This window comes from Rhinolophus ferrumequinum, chromosome 25 (genome assembly GCF_004115265.2).
Source record: "Rhinolophus ferrumequinum isolate MPI-CBG mRhiFer1 chromosome 25, mRhiFer1_v1.p, whole genome shotgun sequence".
Taxonomy (NCBI): Eukaryota; Metazoa; Chordata; class Mammalia; order Chiroptera; family Rhinolophidae; genus Rhinolophus; species Rhinolophus ferrumequinum.
The window spans coordinates 23,704,310-23,723,326 of record NC_046308.1 but is presented as its reverse complement, the minus strand read 5'-3'; the positions used below and the strand labels follow the sequence as shown (position 1 = coordinate 23,723,326).

Genomic DNA, 19,017 nt, shown 5'->3' with positions numbered 1-19,017 from the left:
TCTGGCCAGATGCTGTTGGGAAGCAAGCATGCCACTGCCTGCCCTGACTCAGTTTTCCTGTTGGACTCGATGCTTTTCAGCAGCACCCCCAGCTCTCCCTTGAGGCCTTTGCTGGGAAGCAGAAAGCCCAGCATGCCTGGCACCCCCAGTGGAGCTGGATGCCAGGAGAGGAGGTGGCTGCCCAAGGGGCCCTGGGGAGACAGGCTTCAGGTGGCCGGCTGTGAGGTGGGGGTGGCTCAGGTCCTGTGGACTTGGAGGAACAGGAGAACCCACTTCCCCTGTTTACACTTTTGCTCTGAAGCAAGTCTCATAACATTTCTGAGCCTACTTTCCTGTCTGTAAAACATTTCCCTTTTCCTCGTTTTTTGGTGGGGTTTTTTTTCCAGTAACAAGTCAACCATGTTGTTTTCTCCTTGCTTCACATCTTCTGTGGGCTCCCATTCAGTCTTTGGAGCCAGAACTTCTCTGAAGTCCTGGTGAGGACATCAGAAGAGAGAAGAGCACAAACTGCAGACTGTGGTGCAGGGAGCACTCTTTCTAAGACCTCAGGGTCGGGCTTGGGGGTGGGGGTGCACTTGGACTTGGCCCCATCCCAGTCACGTCCAGTTGCTGGATGGAAGAGAAGGAGGGCCGAGGAAAGCGTGACTTCTTACTGAGGGAGGACAGGATCATCCGCTGTGTTGTTCACTGCCCTCTGCTGTCTTCCCCATGCCTGTGACTGCCTGGCACACAGGTGGAGAGGGCACAGAGGGAAAGGAAAAGTTGCTCTGGGGTGTCTGCACAGTTGCGCATGAATTGGCTCAGTGGTGGGAGCTGCACAGCCTCCAGCTGACCCTTAGGGGGAACAGTGTCTGGGTCTCAGAAGGAAATTCTTTATGGCCAGAGGGTGCTAATCCTGTGCTCTTGCCTCCTCCCCAGCTGCCCCCATCTCCTGCTCTTCCAGCACATTTGGAAATCCTTCGTATGTCATCAGCACCACCCCTCAGCCAAACCCTTCCCCTTCTTGCTGGCAAGGCCTGTGTCTGTGCTAGTGGGTTTCTGGGTTGGCATGTACTAGGCACTGAATAAATGAGTGCTGAGGAAGTAGATGTGGACGTTTGGATAAGAAGAGAAATGATGAAAAAGAAAGGGCTCAAAATTGCTTCCTGAACCGCAGAGAAGCCTGCTCGTCACAAAGTAGCTTCCTCCATCAACACTAGGCTTTTTTCCCGTAACTGTGTGACCTGTTGCCCCACTCAACCCGCCCAGGCTGCAGATGGCTTCACTCCAGCAAAGTCAGCGTCCAGGCTCCCTGGGGTTCAGTGCCTGTGTGACCCAAAAGAATGCTATGTTACCTTTTCTTTCTCTTTTCCCCTCTGTCTTATTTCCGTCTGTCTTTCTGTGAGCATTCTGGCCTGTCATATACCAGGTGCTATGCTTGGTCTAGGGAGGCAGCCAAAAAGCAGAGTGGAATCGCAGGCAGGTCTTGCTCGTTTGAGCAGACAGAAGGGAGACAACGACATTTAGGTGTAGCTTCCACTACACCCAAGCTTGTCCTCAAGCCTGTCCCAGACATGCCTGCCTGTTCCCGAGCTGTGCCCTCTGCCAGGAAGCCCTTCTGTTCTCCCTTGTCTCCCCATCCTAAGTCCACCCTCCCTCAGAAGCCAGTGGGGACCTTCCCGATCCTCTGCCTCCCTGGGGAAGGTGCGGGGGGGCCTTTGTAGTGCTGTCCCTGTGCCCGAGCCATCAGTCTCTTCCCCGGAGCAGTAGTGTTCAGGTCGTGTACATGGGGCACCCCAGTCCCAGAGAGGGGGTGTCGCCGGCACCTCGGGCTAGGTGTTGCAAGAGAGCAACTGTCACCTCAGGCCACCTCCCGCCGGGGCAGCAGCAGGTGAGGTGGTTGAGAGGCCTTGACATGCTTCTCCTCTGAGGTCTTTGTGTTGCGCTTTTCTCAGACGCTGGCAGCACATTTTATATTTTCGAATGATTTGCAGCCTAATGGCACCTGATCCCCATCACATGCCTGAGAAGTTGCTGGAAATACTCTCCTGAACACTTAGTGGGGGAAGGAACCAAAGCTGCTAGGGCTTGTGACTGCCCAGTGTCTCAGAAGAAAATAATGATACACACACAGAGATTTCTGTATCATAGAGTCCAACCCTTCGTAGAGTAATGGAAGAATGCACGCAACCTGAACTTTGAACCATAGGAGATTGTGGTAATTAAAGGAATCTATTCACAGAATAGTATGCAGCCATTAAAAGTGATCTTCTTAAGCTTAGAGTGTTTGATGTGATCCCAGTATTTTTAAGGATTTATGTAGAAAAAAAGACTTAGAAGGGTGGACCCTAATGTAATAATTTTAAGTTATTATGTTTTCTCTTTTCAAACTTTCATAATTTCTCAAATATTTCACATTGCGTGTTTGTTATTTTATAATGAGAAAAAAAATAGATTATTTATGAAAAGAAAACAATATCAGAGTGTGTGCTACTAGCAGAACCAGACAGCTGGAGAAGCTTTAGACAGTGGGGCTAATTGCCAGTCACAGAGTCAGGGAAGGTGGGTTTGTGGGAGCCTGCCCCACCCGACAACCCCTTGCCCTTGATTCGCCATGTCCCCCCACCCCCCCATGCCATGCCACGCCCCCTTGCCATGCCAAGCCATGCCTACTTCCGGTGTCCTTTGCCTCAGGCCAGTCAGGCATACCAATGGCTCAAGGTCTCCGGGATCTGTGGTTCTGTCTGTTTAGCTATGCCCATCAAGTCTGTCACTGTCCTGACCTTGCACAGGTGTCCTTTACTATACACCAAAGTGCCCCCCAGGCGGTACATTGCCTCTGGCTCTCTCCTGCTCTGTGCCTTTGGGTAAATCCCCTCTCTTCTCTGAGAGGGAACAGAGTGGTTCTTCTCTGACGGGGTTGAACCCAAAAAAGCGTGTGGAAGGACCGACCTGCAAGTTACTCTTAGACCATGATACATAAAACTAGCATTCTTCCTCAGCTTCAGCTTCCTGCTCACACCTCCAAACATGCATCGAGGCCTGCTGCACACGAGGGCCTGTGCCAGGGACCAGGGAGCGAGGCAGGAATGCACCGAGTTCCTGGCCCTGAGGCTGTGAGAAGGCCCAGCAGGAAGGTGGACAGATGGCGACTTGGGCCCAGTGCCAAGCAGTGCAGAGGGGTTGCACACAGCGAGTGCCCCTTCATGCTGACGGGAAGCTCCCAGGCAGTCTGGGGCGGGAGGGCAGCCAGGGCTCTGGAAAGAACGCCCATGGAGCTACAGCCTGCTGAGGGATTTTCAGCAGGAATCACTGACCCTGTGCTGTACCAGCAAGTAGCCTGTTAGAAAACGCAATGAAGGGGAGACCTCATTTCACAGTAGTAGTAAAAAAATGACGACTGCTAAGACATAATTTTAATAAGAAGTGCATGTGACCCATTTGATACAAATAGCAGCACTTTATAGAGTTCTTAAAAAAACGTAAATAAATGGAATGTCGGCTGTACCCCACTTTGTCCCCCCAGCCCCGAGTAGTCTACGCTGCTGCAGGAGCGGTGCTTACAGCCCACTTCTCTTTTTGCTTCCAGAAGTGACCAGGGAGTCGCGTCCTTACCATGGGAAGGAGGCTGTGGATCCGCGGCAGGGGCGGGTCCGAGGCGGCGACCCCACACACTTCCACGCGGCGCAGCCCGTCCGCTTCAGCAGTAAGTTGCAGACCTGCCCTGTTCCGTGACCTAAGCCTGAGGCCCCACGCAATCTCTGGCTCTCCTGGTGCCAGAGATGTGGGGTGTGTCTTTTAAAATGTCCCTTAGGGCAGTCAGGAGTGTCATCCTTTTTTAGTCAGTGAGGCTACACCATGACCCACCCGAGACCACCTAAGGCCTGAGTGGTGAAGCCTTGACTGGAACCTGGGCTCTGGAACCAGGCTGCTTATTTTCACGGCAGCTGCCTCTCAGGGCTGTTCTGCAGCAGCCCTTCCGCAGATGGAAACTGGCTTCAAGAGACCAGGTACAGCTGATGGCGTGGGAAGGCTCCACCTGTGTTTTAAAAAAATTTTTAACTGACTATTTAATGCATTCTCTCTGATATTAAGAGCATAGCATGCTTAAGGAAGGTCGAAAGGCAGACAAACCACAGCCAAACAGACATGCTTAGGCGTGATGGTGCCTGGTAGTGTGGCGAGTAGTGACTGCACCACGAGCTCCGACACGGGATGCTGCCCCTCGGTGCTGGCTGCCGCGCTAATCCTCAGCCCCCCGGGCTGACACTCAACGGCGGGGGGTACCTCGGGGGTCTCGTCACGCCCTGCAGGGCCACAGTGCTCCTCATAGCTCCATTGTCGTGGGGCGCCTCAGCTCTCTGATGGGGACTGCGCGAGCCAGGGTAGTCAGCCGACCTCTGAGCCCCGACGCCGTGCTCAGCTTTGAATCCAGGGTTTCTCGCAGGGGCGTAGTGCAGGCTTGGCGAGTGAGGAAACTGAGGCTCTGACAGGTCACGCTGCCCACGGGCTGCTCCAGGACTCAGTCCCACGGAATCACAACTCTTCTCCCTAGGGAATAATTCCACAAAGTGCAAGAGATAAAAGATGAGCCAAATAAAAGTAACATTCCCTCCCTTCCTTGCCCCCACTCACTGGCTTCCGTCCCTAGCGGGCTTCCTCTGGACCCCAGATGTGAGTGAGGAGCTAGGATGGAAGCCCGTATTGCCACTCGCCAGCCGAGATGCTTGGCAGAGCTCTGCACACCTCAGCGTCCCCACCTCTAACCTGGAGACAGGACGGAATCCATCTCGGCGGGGGGGTTGTGGCAGGTGGAACACCTCATGGGTGGGGGGTTTAGGAAATACACCGTAAAGGCTGCCTGGTGATCCTCCACCCTCACACCTATGCCACACACTCCTCACACCTGCCCTCCCCCTGCTTGGTGGTCCCTGAGGGCTGGCTCCTGTCTACAGTAAAGGACCTCCTGCGAGTTTCATCACATGTAAGCAGGTGTCCCCGTGGGCGGGTGACGCTTCCCCAGTGTTTGTGTTGCAGCAGTGCTGTGGCCTGCTCACTGGCTCGGGTTCCAGACCTGCCTTTCCTGTCCTGTTATCTCTGTCCTTTTGTTCATAAGTTACATACATATGTGCTCTGAATAATAAAAACACGAGCATCAGTCTCTAAGAAGTTTACTAGTTCCAGAGAATGTAGCTACATTAAAAAATTGCATTTTGTTAACTGGCTTTGTTAAAAGTCGTTGCCCTTACCCAAGGCCAGCCACACAGCATGGGGGCCTTCCCAACCCTCAGTCTGGTCCACCTGGTAAGGAGATGTCTGGCCCAGCCCTTCTCACAGAGATGTTGACTCCTGGCTACTTGACTTTTGCCCACTGTAGAACCAGTTGGGCCTCATTTTCTCATCTGTGGGAGGTAGGAGTTGGTCCTACAATTTTAGTGGTCCTTCCAGCTCTGATCTCCTGAGCTTCTGTTTCAGGGGAGTGCTGGCCAGCACCCATGTGAACAGAAAAGAAGGGCCAAGGAGTAGGCTCGGAGCGGTAAGCATGCTTGCGGGGTGGCCAGAGAGAGCCGCTATTTGGGCAGCGAGGGCCATGCAGGCAGGGAGCCTCCCCTGCTCGCTACTGCCAGGCCTTGCAGTGAGCCGGTGTGGGAGTTCTGCCATCTTGTCAACCAGACTTAATCAGAGAATGAAATCCACTGTACCAAATGAATTCTGCAACTAGTCTTTACTGCCAAGTAAGGACCTTGTAGAAATGGGAGGAATCACTGAATATACTTGTACCTTAGATTGCATGTGTGTCTTAGAGACGCTCGAGCATTTCATAAAGTACATGGTCTTAGAGGCAGAGCTTTTCCTCTTCAGCTTCAGTTTTTCCATTTCTCTAGGGTGATTTCTAAGCAACATACGTAATTTCATTTTGGAGTGAGGATTCTAATTTGGGGGGACAACTCCCCTTCCGTTCTTCATGTTTCCTAGGGAAGTGCCCGACAGGGTGGCACCACTATGAAGGCACAGCCAGCTGCTACAGGGTCTACTTGAGCGGGGAGAACTACTGGGACGCCGCACAGACCTGCCAGCGTGTCAATGGCTCCCTCGCCACCTTCTCCACTGACCAGGAGCTGCGCTTTGTCCTGGCCCAGGAATGGGACCAGCCGGAGCGGAGTTTTGCTTGGCAGGACCAGCACAAGTGAGTCCTAGGTGGGGACCCAGGGGCCTGGGGGTCAGGCCAGTGCTTGCTGAGCATATGGCCTCTGGCCACCGTGGCACAGTCCTAAAGCATAGCCAGCAGTGGGCATTTGGGGAATAGCAGCTCCGTCCACTGGAAACAAGCAGAGATCCAGGAGTTTAGAGTAGGCATTGAGATGGGGTGGGGATCTTGAAGGGGCAGAGATGGGCTGCTACCTTGTGTTACCTTGTGCCTTTCCCTTTTGTTGGTCCCCCTATGTGGATTCGGCTGCAGCTGCTGACCTGCAGGGAGACCAGGCCTGTGTCAGGAGGGGCAGCTCAGGGTGGGCCTTCATGCACCCGGCACGAGGGTATGCAGGTGGGTGGGCTTTGCCAGGCCCCGTGCTCAGTGCTTTCCATCGGCCTGCTCATTGAGTCCTCCTAGAAACCGCAGGAGACCAGTGGGCGAGAAGACGGGGCCCAGGTAGGTGAGCTGTGACCATGGGCACACTAGCTAGGGTGTGCCTGGGTTTCGAGCCAGGCATTCTGGCTCCAGAGTCTGGGTCTTGACCCACAGGCTATGTGGCATCGAGGGAAAAGTATGGAAACTAGCTGACTGCCAGTAGGCTCCGGGTTGTGGGGGCAGGTGTGTGCTGAAGCTTGTGGTGTGCGGCCCCATCCACACGCTGGGGACAGGAGAGTGAATCCCTGGGGTCACCAGATGGCCAGTGCTCCCTCTCAGCAATAGTACAGGCTGCTCTACTGCCATAGGAATGCAAGGACCTTGTCGAGTGGACAGAGAGCCTTCAAGACCCAAGTTGGGTTTGGTTCCACCATCATACCCCATGACATTGGCAAATCATGAGATTATACTGTTTTTCCTTCTACAGCTATTAATACAAAGTGAGAATAATAACACCTCTATCTCACAGGGTAGTTGTGAGTCCATGGCGAAGCTAGAGGGCTCAGCCCAGTGGGTAGGGAAGCGCCCCATCTACTCAGGTTGGGTGTGTGCCTGGCAGTAGGCTGAAGAGGCAGAGTGTTACCCCCCGGTGGTGGTGGAGCTGCTGACGGCATCTCCAGTGCTGGGCTGGTAAGGGGCACACCCTCAGGAGGTGGCTGTGGCAGTCGGCCAGGTCCACATGCATGGACCCCCTCAGTGTTGTGACATGTGTGCTCGGGAGTACCTGCTGGCCTGGGTGGACTGACTCTGAGCAGGAAACGCAGCAGGTGGCCATGAGCCTGGATTTACTCATCGCTGCAGTGAATAATCACAGGGGCTTGGTTTTTATTGAGATATAATTCACATGCTATAAAATTCACTCCTGTAGAGGTTATCATTCTGTGCCTTTAGTGTATTCACCGAGTTGTATTCACCCAGCTCTATGTCACCCCAAATAGGGTTGGTCTTGCTTAGGATGTGAAAGCTTTATTGGATGAGCTAATAAGAACAGTCTTGTCAGGAGTTACCCAAGATAAAACTTTTTCTGACGTGTGAATTTGTTTTAGAATTTTATGCATTTTATTCAAATTAAGTATCAAAACTTTAAAAAAATCATTAGTGCTTTAGAAATTCATGCTTTAGTGGTCAGAGTAAGTATTAAACTACACTCAGGCAAAATCAGTGGCTGCTTCCCTGCTGCTGTGCTGAGGTCCCCTGCATTTCTGCCCCCCCTGCAGGTTGTGGGTTGGCTACCAGTATGTCATCACTGGCCGGAACCACTCCTTAGAAGGTCGCTGGGAGGTAGCATTCAAAGGTAAGCCTTTTTGGTTTTTCAAAAGAGTTGTTGAGTTTGAAATTGGGGTATACCATCCTAACTAGGGGCATATTGCTGGGATCTCTCCTCCTCTCCGACCCCTTTTTACTGGTGGTACCTGGCATGTAGGAGACATGGAGAGAAGTGGGCCACAAATCAAGAGGAGGGCTGTGATGACAGGCAGGTGCCCTGTGATCAAGCCGCTCTTCCAGGCTCCATGCAGGGTTGGGGCCTTTTCTGGAACCCATGGTAACTCTTACTTAGCCAGATTTCTAGACCATCCTCCTTTTAGAGTTAAGGACTTTAATTGGGGCATAAAAATGAGCATAGAATCAATCCAACAAGAGGACATAACTCTAGTAGACATCTACGCACCCAGCATAGGAGCACCTAAATACAGAGGGTGCCAAAAAAGTGTATACACATTTTAAGAAAGGAAAACTGTATTAAAATTGTAATAATATATACCGATAATGAAAGATGAATACAAGTCACGTTTTTTTGACTTATGCAATTACAAGTGGTGCTCAAAGTGGTTACCATCAGTGTCCAAACACTTCTGATTACGGCGAACTACTGCTTGAGCAATGCTGACCAAAGTGTCCACTTGTATACACTGTGTACATTAGCTCCCCCTTCCACCCTTCTCCCCCCCCAGCCCCCATATAAAACGAATATTGACAGACATGAACACAAAGATCAACAGTAACACAATCATAGTAGGGGATTTTAACACCCCACTGACACCAATGGACAGATCTTCCAGACAGAAAATCAACATGGAAACAGTGGCCTTAAATGACACACTATACCAGATGGATTTAATTGATATTTTTAGAGCATTTCACCCCAAAGCAGTAGAATATGAGGTCGCACAATTAAGTTCACGAACTCATTCTAGAAAAAGTGTTACATATCTCATTGCTGAATATCACTATAGTCACCTTTGAAGTACTCCCCTTGGGAAGCTATGCCAGTGCCTACGTCACCCTTCAAAGCAATTTTGGAACTCTTTTTCTGGAATGGCCATCAGAGCTATTGTCATGTTACCCTTGATGTCTTGAATGTCATCAAAATGTCTTCCTTTCAATATTTCCTTTATCTTCGGGTAAAGAAAGAAGTCACTGGGGACCAGATCAGGTGAGTAGGGAGGGTGTTCCAAAGCAGTTATTTGTTTGCTGGCCAAAAACTCCCCTCGCAGTGCCATGTGAGCTGGTGCATTGTTGTGATGCAAGAGCCATGAATTGTTGGTGAAAAGTTCAGGTCGTCTAACTTTTTCATGCAGCCTTTTCAGCACTTCCAAATAGTAAACTTGGTTAACTGTTTGTCCATTTGGTACAAATTCGTAATGAATAATCCCTCTTATATCAAAAAAGCAACATCATTACAACATGTTCACAAACTTAATTGTCAGACCTCGTATGCATTCTTTTCAAGTGTACATGGTACATTTTCCAAGATAGGCCCCATGTTAGGCCACAAAACAAGTCTCAGTAAATTTAAGAAGATTGAAATCATATCAAGTGTCTACTCTGACCACAGTGGTATGAAAGTAGAAATCAGTTACAAGAAAAAAACTGAAAAATACATGGAGTCTAAATAACATGCTACTAAATCATAAATGGGTCAACAAATAGATGAAGGAAAAAAATAAAAAGATACCTTAAGACAAATGAAAATCAAAACACAATGACCCAAAAGCTGTGGAACACAGCAATAGCAGTCCTAAGATGGAAATTCATAGCAATGCAGGACTACCTAAAGAAACAAGAAAAATCTCAAGTCAACAATCTATCTTTACACCTAAGGGAACTGGAAAAATAACAGCAAAATAAGCCCAAAATGAGTACAAGGAAGGAAATAATAAGTATCCGAGCAGAAATAAATGAAATAGAGACCAAAAACCAATACAAAGGATCAGTGAAACCAAGAGCTGGGTTTTTTCAAAAAATAAAAAAAGTTGACAAACCTTTCATCAGACTCATCAAGGAAAAAGAGAGGACCCAAATAAATAAAATGAGAAATGAAAGAGGAGAAGTGACAACTAACCACAGAAATGCAAAACATTTTGAGAAAATAAAATGAACAACTGTACATCAACAAATTAGACAATCTGGAAGAAATGGATAAATTCATAGAAGCATACAATCTTCCAAGGTTGAATCAAGAAGAAATAAAATCTGAACATATCGGTTACTACCAATGAAATTGGATCTGTAATCACCAAACTCCTGGACTAGATGGTTTCACTGGTGAATTTTCCCAAAATTCAAAAAAGAATTGACATCTATTCTCCTCAAACTATTCCAAAAAATCCAGGAGGAGGGAAGTCTCCCAAACTCATTTATGAAGCTACCGTTACGCTGATTTCAAAACCAGACAAAGACATTACAAAAAAGAAAACTATAGGCTAATATCCCTGAAGAACATGGATACAAAAATCCTCAACAAAATATTAGCAAGCCGAATTCAGCAATACATTAAAAAGATCATACACCACAATCAAGTGGGATTCATTCCTGGTATACAAGGTTGGTTCAATAACCGCAAATCAATTAACGTGATACACAACATAAACAAAATGAAAGATAAGAATCATATGGTCATATCAGTAAATGCAGAAAAAGCATTTGACAAAATCCAGCGTCCATTTCTGATAAAAACTCTCAGCAAAGTGGTAATACAGGGAATATATCTCAATACAGTAAAGGCCATATATGACAAATTCACAGCTAACATAATACTCAGACAAGGATGTCCACTTTCACCACTTTTATTCAACATAGTACTGGAAGTCTTAGCAACAGCAGTCAGACAAGGGAAAAAAAAAGACATCCAAATTGGAAAGCAGAAAGTAAAATTGTAATTATTTGCAGATGACATGATACTATAGAGAGAGAACCCCAAAGCTTCCACCAAAAAAATGTTAGAACTAATAAACAAATTTAGTAAAATAGCAGGATACAATATTAATATTCAGAAATCGGTTGCATTTTAATATACCAATAATGAACTATCAGAAAGAGAAATTAAGAAAATCCCATTTATAATTATGTCAAAAAAATACTTAGGAATAAATTTAACCAAAGAAGTAAAAAACCTTTACTCAGAAAATTATGAGACATTGAAGAGAGAAATTAAAGGAGCTACAAATAAATGGAAACATATACCATGCTCATGGATAGGAAGAATTAATGTAGTTAAAATGTCCATACTATGCAAAGCAATCTGTAGATTCAGCACAGTCCCTATCAAAATACCAATGACGTTTTGCACAGAACTACAACAAATAACCCTAAAATTTATATGGAACTATAAAAGACCCAGAATAGCCACTGCAATCCTGAGAAATAAGAACAAAGCATGAGGTATCATGCTACCTGATATTAAATTATACAAGTTTGTAGTAATCAAAACAGTATGGTATTGACATAAAAACAGACACATATATCAATGGAGCAGAATAGAAAGCCCAGAAATAAATTCTTGCCTATGTGCTCACTTAATCTATGGCAAAGGAAGCAAGAATTTACATTGGGTAAAGACAATCTATTTAATAAATGGTGCTAGGAAAATTGGAGATACATGCGAAAAATGAAACTGGACCACCTTCTTATGCCATATACAAGACTAAACTCAAAATGGATTAAAGACTTAAATGTAAGACCCAAAACCACAAAACTCTTGGAGAAAATATAGGAAGTAAACTTAGATATTACCCTTAGTAATATTTTTACTGATATATCCCCTTGGGCAAGAGAAACAAAAGAAAAAATAAACAAGTGGGACTACATCAAACTAAAAAGTCTTCACAGCAAAGGAAACCATCAACAAAACAAAAAGACAGCCCACTGAATGGGAGAAGATATTTGCTAATGATACATCTGATAAGGGGTTAATAATCCAAAATTTATAAAAAACTTATACGACTCAACACCATAAAAAAAGAAAACAATTTAAAAATTGGTAGAGTATATGAAAAGACATTTCTCCAAAAGGACATACAGATGGCCAATAGACATATGAAAAGATGCTCCACGTCACTAATCATCAGAGAAACGCAAATAAAAATCACAATGAGATACCATCTCACACCTGTAAGAATGGCCATCATCAACAAATCAACAAACAAGGTCGGCAAGGATGTGGAGAAAAGGGAACCCTTGTGAACTGTTGGGATTGCAAATTTGTGCAGCCACTATTGAAAACAATATGGAGGTTCCTCAAAAATATTAAAACTAGAACTACCTATTCCACCCCTGGGTATTCATCCAAAGAAGTCCAAAACTAATTAAAAAAAATATATGTACCCCTATGTTTACTGCAGCACCAAGATATGGAAACAACCGAAATAACCATCATTAGACCATTGAGTAAAGAAACTGTGGTACATTTATACAATGGAATATTACTCTGCATAAAAAAGAATGAAATGTTACCATTTGCAACAACATGGATGGACCTAGAGAGTATTATGCTAAGTGTAAAATAAGTCAGACTGAGAAAGACAAATACCATATGATCGTACTTATACGTGGAATCTAAAGAACAGAATAAACGAGCTAACAAAACAGAAATAGACTCATAGATACAGAGAAAAAGCTGATTGTTGCTAGTTCGTATGGGGATGGGGGATGGGGGAGAAGGGATTAGAAAGTACAAATCGGTAGTCACAAAATAGTTAACGGGGATGTGAAATACAATATGGGGAACGTAATCAGAATGTTGTAAAGACTATGTAGGGTATCAGATGGGCACTAGATTTATCAGGTAGGTCACTTCATAGATTATATAAATGCCTAACCAGAAACTAATATAATATTGAATGTCAACTGTAATTACATATATATATTAGAGAGAGAGAGAGAGAGAGAGTCAGTCACCAGATATAAAGTATAGCATAGGGAGTATAGTCAATGGTATTGTAATATTAATAGCTATTTGTGATGTCAGAGGGGCAGTAGACTTGTGGGGGGGGTGGTTATCACTTTGTGAAGGGTTTAAATATCTAGTCATTGTATTATTTTGTACACCTGAAACTAATAAAAAAAATTTTTTTAAGATGAGCATAGAAAATGTGTAGCTGACATGAGCTAGAGAGGGCAGAACAAGCTTTCTAGGACAAAGAAGTTCAGAATTAGAATCCAAATTTGAAAGAAAGCTATTAGGCAGATAGAATTAAAATAGTGTGTGTGTGACAGTATGTGTGTGAGAAAGGGTGTTGCTTTTAGGATTTTATGCTGAGTCGCTTGAGAATACCAAGGTAAGATAAAGGAAATATGGCTGGTGTGGGAGCTGAGTTCCTGCTCAGCCTGTCCTTCCCTCCTGTCCCATTATGCTGGCACAGGTTTCACCCAGACCCTGGCTGTGCCCTCTCTCTCTACTTGTCGCCTAAGACACACTCCCCCACCCTGTCGCTCATCGGTTCTCATCTGTTGGGCTGCTCTTTGTGTCCCCTGAACGTCCTACTGAAAGCACCACCCACATTCCCAAAGTTTGTAAGAGTATTGTTTCGGTTTCCCACAGGAATAGTTGACAAATAAATGTGTTTCCAGGCCCCAGAGTCGTGGTGTGCCTTGCAGAGGATAATTCTCGTAGTTTTTCATCTGCCCTAATCACAGGTCGGATGTGAATCCTAGGCCAGAGCCCCTCACCCAAGCAGAAGGTGCTGGCCTCCAGGACAGTGTAGACACTCCTGGACGTGGTTGTCTTTTTGACACTGGTTCAAAAGAAAAATCATGAGTCTGAGTGGCATGACAGCGTGTTCTGAACTGGGGTGGGGTGTGGGACGTTCGTCTGTAGTATGAGAATGGCAAGGGTCCCTCAGGCTCTCATGGGCACACTTGTCTCCGTGGCTCCACTGGGGCATGAGGAGAGTGACTTTAAATTTAGAAGATGAATCAGTATGTCAGCGCTGGCAGGAGTATCTCAGTGTGAGCGGCCCCAAGGCAAGAGCGGGCCGCCTACACGGGCAGCTCTGCGTGGTACGGCATGTGCAGGCTGCTTGTGCCTGCTTAAGTGGACTTCGCATTCTGTTACGGATTTAAGTAGTGGCCACAAAATGAATGTGTGGCTAAAGGAGATTTCCCTATAAGATGACTGACTGACCTGGACACTTGACACAGCTCCACATCGAGAGTTGTTCTGGACTCAAAGAAAGTAAAGAAACATAAACCCAGGTGTAGCCCATGAAGCTTGATGGCATTCTAGATTGGAGGGGAGTTATAAAAAAATTAGGGGGGCAGGGAGGGAAATGAGATATGGGTTTGTAGTAGAGAGTGACTTGATTTTCTTAGATGTGAAAGTGGCGTTGTGGTTGTGTGATTTTAGGAGATGCCTACCTGTGTGTAGGGTGTGATGTCTGCAGGGGGAGGAACTTCCAGCTGGGGGAAGAGGTGAACCAAACTGCAGGATGGTCAGTGTTGAAGCTACATGGGGGATTCATTTACTCTGTGTATTTGAAAATTTCCGTATTAAAAGTATTTTAAAAGAGTTCAGCTAAGAATCTGCAGAGTGAGAATGCTGAGAATACAAGCCCAAGCAAATACGAGAATGGCAGAACCCACTCTCCTGCCCCTTGGAGGAGCTCTTTGCCTGGTGCGACCTGGTGCAAATCGGGATCCAGCTGGGTGTGAGAGGTTCGGTGTATCACAAAGATAGTGTGAAGTGTTTAAATCTTTCGTCAGCAGTGATGAGCCCTTTCCTAAAACAAGATTGTGCTTGAGAATATTAGCCAGTGGTAGTAGGAAGCCATCAAGGGAAGACATTTAAAAATGTTTATTTCAACTACCTGTTGTCCAACTTTTTCCTGTATGTGTGCTTGGAATGTATTGGCACAATAGTGAGTGAGTGAGTGGTACTACCCGTGTACACATATTTCTTGTACATGTGAGCCACTCCCTGTGTGCATTTTACGTTTGGAGCTCTGAGCAGGAGAGGGCTGCTGAGGGCCTTCGGGGACACACTCCCCTGGCCTCTCCCCCAGGAGAGAGGCTCTTCCTCTGGGCCCTTGTGTGTCGAGCCCATCAGCCCTGCCCCGGGGTGCTGAGACCTTGAGGATGTGACTGCCCCAGGTCCTGGTGTGCCCTGGAGACCGAGAGCGGCCACTGCCAGACAACATGGGGCTGTCGTTTTTATAACATTTGTGCCCAAAGTATGAAAACAACAGGTTTGTGTTGTCTGGAGAGAATCATCCACATTTTCCCACAAGTCTCCCCCTTATCATTACTGTCAAGTGTCACTTCAGTTTCTGGTTATTATACTTCATATTTATTTTAAAATATAACAATGGAAGCATGCTGTGTGTTTGATGTGCCTACGTGTTGTGTAACTTGCTTATTTAAGATACGATTGGCGGCTTTGCCCCCCTTGTCCACCCCGTGTCTTGCGTGTGTACCTCTAGGGGCTCCTGTCACGGGAGGCTGAGATCAGGGGTGCTAGTTAGGAAGCCCTTCTCGGCTCTGGTGCCCACACCCCAGCAGGACGTGACCCTATTTTGTACCCTGACCCAGCCTGGACCTGCCAGTGAGACCTCAGATCTAGAAGCCTCTGTCAGCAATGAGGGCGGGACCGCGGAGAGGACCAGGGTCCAGGCTGGCCTGGCATCTGCTAGAAGGCGCAGTGCAAAAACACTGCCCCCTGGGCAAGGCGACCATCAGGCTGGAGTGGGGCCAGGCTGCGATTCTGCTCAGGGAAGGCAGCCCTGAGAATGAGGTAGCTTCCTCCAGGAGCGGGCATTTGTGAGGATCCCCTGGGGGGCCCCAGTACAGGCTCCCTCTGTGGGTGCTGCAGTACCAAGACAGGAAGGGGAGGTCGTGCCTCAGGGCTGGGCGAGGAGGGTTCTTCCAAGCTGAGGGAACAAGGGGACAGAGACAGAGGTGGGGGTGGCTGCCCGGTGGGTGTGCAGGAGGAGATGTGAGGGCAGAGGAAGTTGTCGGGTTCTGCAGATAGTAGAGGGCACAGTGCCTGTATGGCTTCTTGGGTGACTGCCATGCCTCTGGCATGCCGTACCTGCAGGCAGGCAGGCAGGATGTTGGGGCCGGGGCTGTCAGGAAGTAGTGGCAAGCCCTGGAGAGGAATCTGCTGGAGCTGGAGACTCAGGGGTCTTCCCTCACACCTCACACCCTTTCAGACACGTCCAGAATCCCATCACTTGTCCCCCTGGTGGCAGCTACCAGACCTAATGTCACTCACCTAAATTACCGCAGCCACTGCCACCATCTTGGTCTCTTTGCTCCCACCCGTCTCCTCACAGGGCTGCCGGAGGGTCCTCTCCTCCTCTGCCCCACAGTTTTGTGGCTCTCCTCCACAAAAGCCAGTCCTCACCAGGGCCTGCAGCTCCCTTGCTCTCTGCCCTCCACCCTACCTCTTCCTTGGCCCTTCTCTAGCCTGCCTTGCCACAGGCCACTTTGCTCCCACTGAAGCCCTCCCTGGGCCAGTGTTTCCCAGCTCAGGGCTCCAGTGCAGTGTAGGAGAAGGGAACATAGCCAGCCTGGCCCTGGCTAGTGGCTGGGACCAGCTCAGGGTTTAGGTGGAGCCTGCTGTGCTGGCTGCCTGCACTGCATGAACAGTGGCATTTTTGGTGAACACCGGCTTTCCTCAGTGAGTCTGGAATTGCAGTGCCCACAGGGTTAGCACCCAGGCGGCTTCCCTGGGCAGAAATCTCATGTGTTTCAGCGCTGCTGGCACCTTCCTGCCGGGAGGGGGAGTGCTGGGAAGCCTGGCCTGGCTTCCTCCAGGCTCTGCCTGAGCAGTTCCTTTCTTTGCTGCTGGTGTGTCTTGCCTGTATCACTATAATAAATCTTAGCCTTGACTGTGGCTAGATGCAGGGTACCTTGAGTCCAAGCAAAGCAGTGAGCCTCTGGATGGTGTGGGACCCCCCAACAGAAGGAGTGTCCGGAGTGTCGGCACACCTCTCCCTCCATTCCGTGCTCCCACGTCTCTGCTCCGAGGCCTGCCTTCACCTCCACGTTCCAGCTCGCTTTCTCCTATAGTAGCCCTGACCTCCCAACATCACATATGCTTCGCTTATTCTGTGGTTCATCGTCTGTCTCCATCCTTTTCACCCTCACTCAGATGTCAGCTCTCCAAGGCAAGGCTCTTTGCCTGCTTTTGTTTCCTAGTCTACCTTAAGTGCCCCTTTACAGGATTGGGGCTTGCCAATATTTGTTCAATCACGGGAGAATGATTAGGAGACTATTTTAGATTCCTGGGGCTTAGAAGAGAGGCTTAGAGGTTCATGGCCCTCCCCCACTCCACTACACCCCCACCCTGGGCTGTGAGGGAGCAGAGTTCTGGTCGCCTGATCCCCAGCTTGGAAGGCAGGAGCTGAGTGGAGGAGAGCGTCTTCCTGGAGCTGGGAGTGGGCCCCAGGGAGCCACCACTTTCCAGGAGTTCACAGTCAGCTCATGCTCCTGGGGGGTGTGGGGCCCTCATGCTGCCTGGATTCCTGGCAGGTGCAGTGGGCGCCTTTTCAAGTCTTCCATTTATCAGTCGATACACTATTATGAGCGAGAACCTTCCCCTTCCCTCCTCTATTTTGTTCATTTTATCTTTATGAACTCATACATATTCATCACCGTGTTATAACCCATTACTTCACTCTTCATGTTGTTGGTCTGCTTTTAAACATCCCTGGCTAAGCATAGTCCTTCTCTCGGCCTTGTGTGGCTTTTTCATGTGCTCGCCCCTCTGGCTTCACAGGAGTGGGGACCCCGTAGGCTGAGTGCCCAGACCCACTTTCCGAGGAGCTAGGTGAGATCGTGAGTGAATGAATGCCGTTACCACAGTACAGCTAACGCTTGGTCCAGTCTAGGGGGCTTGGGTCCCCGTGAAGACTGCATGTGATTGGGATGTTGACATGTTCTAATGTCCAGCCCTCTCTTTTGTGTCTCCCACAGGCTCCTCAGAGGTGTTCCTGCCCCCAGACCCCATCTTCGCGTCGGCCATGTCCGAAAGTGACAGTGTGTTCTGCGCCCAGCTCCAGTGCTTCCACTTCCCCACCCTCCGCCACCACGACCTGCACAGCTGGCATGCGGAGAACTGCTACGAGAAGTCTTCGTTTCTGTGTAAAAGAAGTAAGCCACCTTGCGAGTGCTCCCTAGTGAGCTGTACGGAACGGTGCTTCTCATGAGAACGTGGCTTTCTGATTTCTGGACCTTGGTGTCAACCTTGAGTGGACTTAGCTGTTTTATAGCAGGGCAGGTGCATTGTGCCTGGCTCACACCTTACTCTGAAGGCGTACAGATGCTTGGGGTGTGGGGGGTGAAAGCAAGAGCCTGGGCTGGGACCCAAGGCTGACATGAACCTGCCTGGCCTGCTGCTTAGCTCTGTGACCTGGGCTGCGATTGCCAGCTCTGGCCCTCGTTTCTCTTTTCCAGGGTAGAAACAATAATTCCTGTCCTCCCCAGTAATTCCTGCCCTCCCCACCTCCGTGTTGTTAGGAGACTAAATAAGAATGGTAACGGAAGGAATTGCCAAATATCAGGGTGCCTAGGAGCCCCTGACTGCCTGGTCACTCCCTCCCCGCTCTCTGCAGTCCTGCACCGCTCCCCCTCCTCGTTCTGTGGGGTTACAGGTCTTTCCCTGTCCCTCTGCCAGCTCTCATTCCACATGGAGGTCTCTTCAGCTTTGGGGGCTCTGTGGTTGTGCTGGCCAAGGGCAGGGCCCCCTCGCCTCACCCAATCCCCTCCGCCTTGGATGGAGGGTGGAATCGTACCCAGATGCAGCCAGTGAGGCAGGGGCGGGTGTTCAAGTGCCATGTGCTTAGAGACTGTCTTGTTGTCTTTCTGTTACTGATTTCTAGTTTGATTCCATTGTGGTCAGAGAATAACTTCTGTGTGATTACAGTTATTTTAAATTTGTTGAGGTATGTTTTATGCCTCCAGGATACTGTCTCGGTGAATGTTCATGGATGCTTCAAAAAAATGTGGTTTCTAAAAAAAAAAGTTTTCTGCTGTTGGGTCAGGGAGAGAGCAAGTGTGTGTGTGAGAATTAGATCCTCTTGGTTGATTGTGATATTCAAATATTCTGTATCTTTGTCAATGTTCTATCTAGGAGTTCTATGGATTGTTGAAAGGGAGGTGTTCAAGTCCACAAATAGAATTGTGGAGTTGTC

At 48.2% G+C, this 19,017-nt stretch overlaps 1 protein-coding gene across 3 annotated transcripts in view; it reads left to right on the top strand.

Annotated features, from left to right (window-relative positions):
* Positions 1 to 19,017, top strand: part of DGCR2 (DiGeorge syndrome critical region gene 2) — a 78,620-nt gene that overhangs the window by 45,651 nt on the left and 13,952 nt on the right. For all 3 annotated transcript variants that reach the window (XM_033097213.1, XM_033097212.1, XM_033097211.1), the window contains 4 exons: positions 3,569 to 3,685; positions 5,956 to 6,166; positions 7,825 to 7,901; positions 17,801 to 17,977. In XM_033097213.1, coding sequence (XP_032953104.1) covers positions 3,569 to 3,685; positions 5,956 to 6,166; positions 7,825 to 7,901; positions 17,801 to 17,977 — 582 coding nt within the window. The remainder of the gene's footprint in view (positions 1 to 3,568; positions 3,686 to 5,955; positions 6,167 to 7,824; positions 7,902 to 17,800; positions 17,978 to 19,017) is intronic.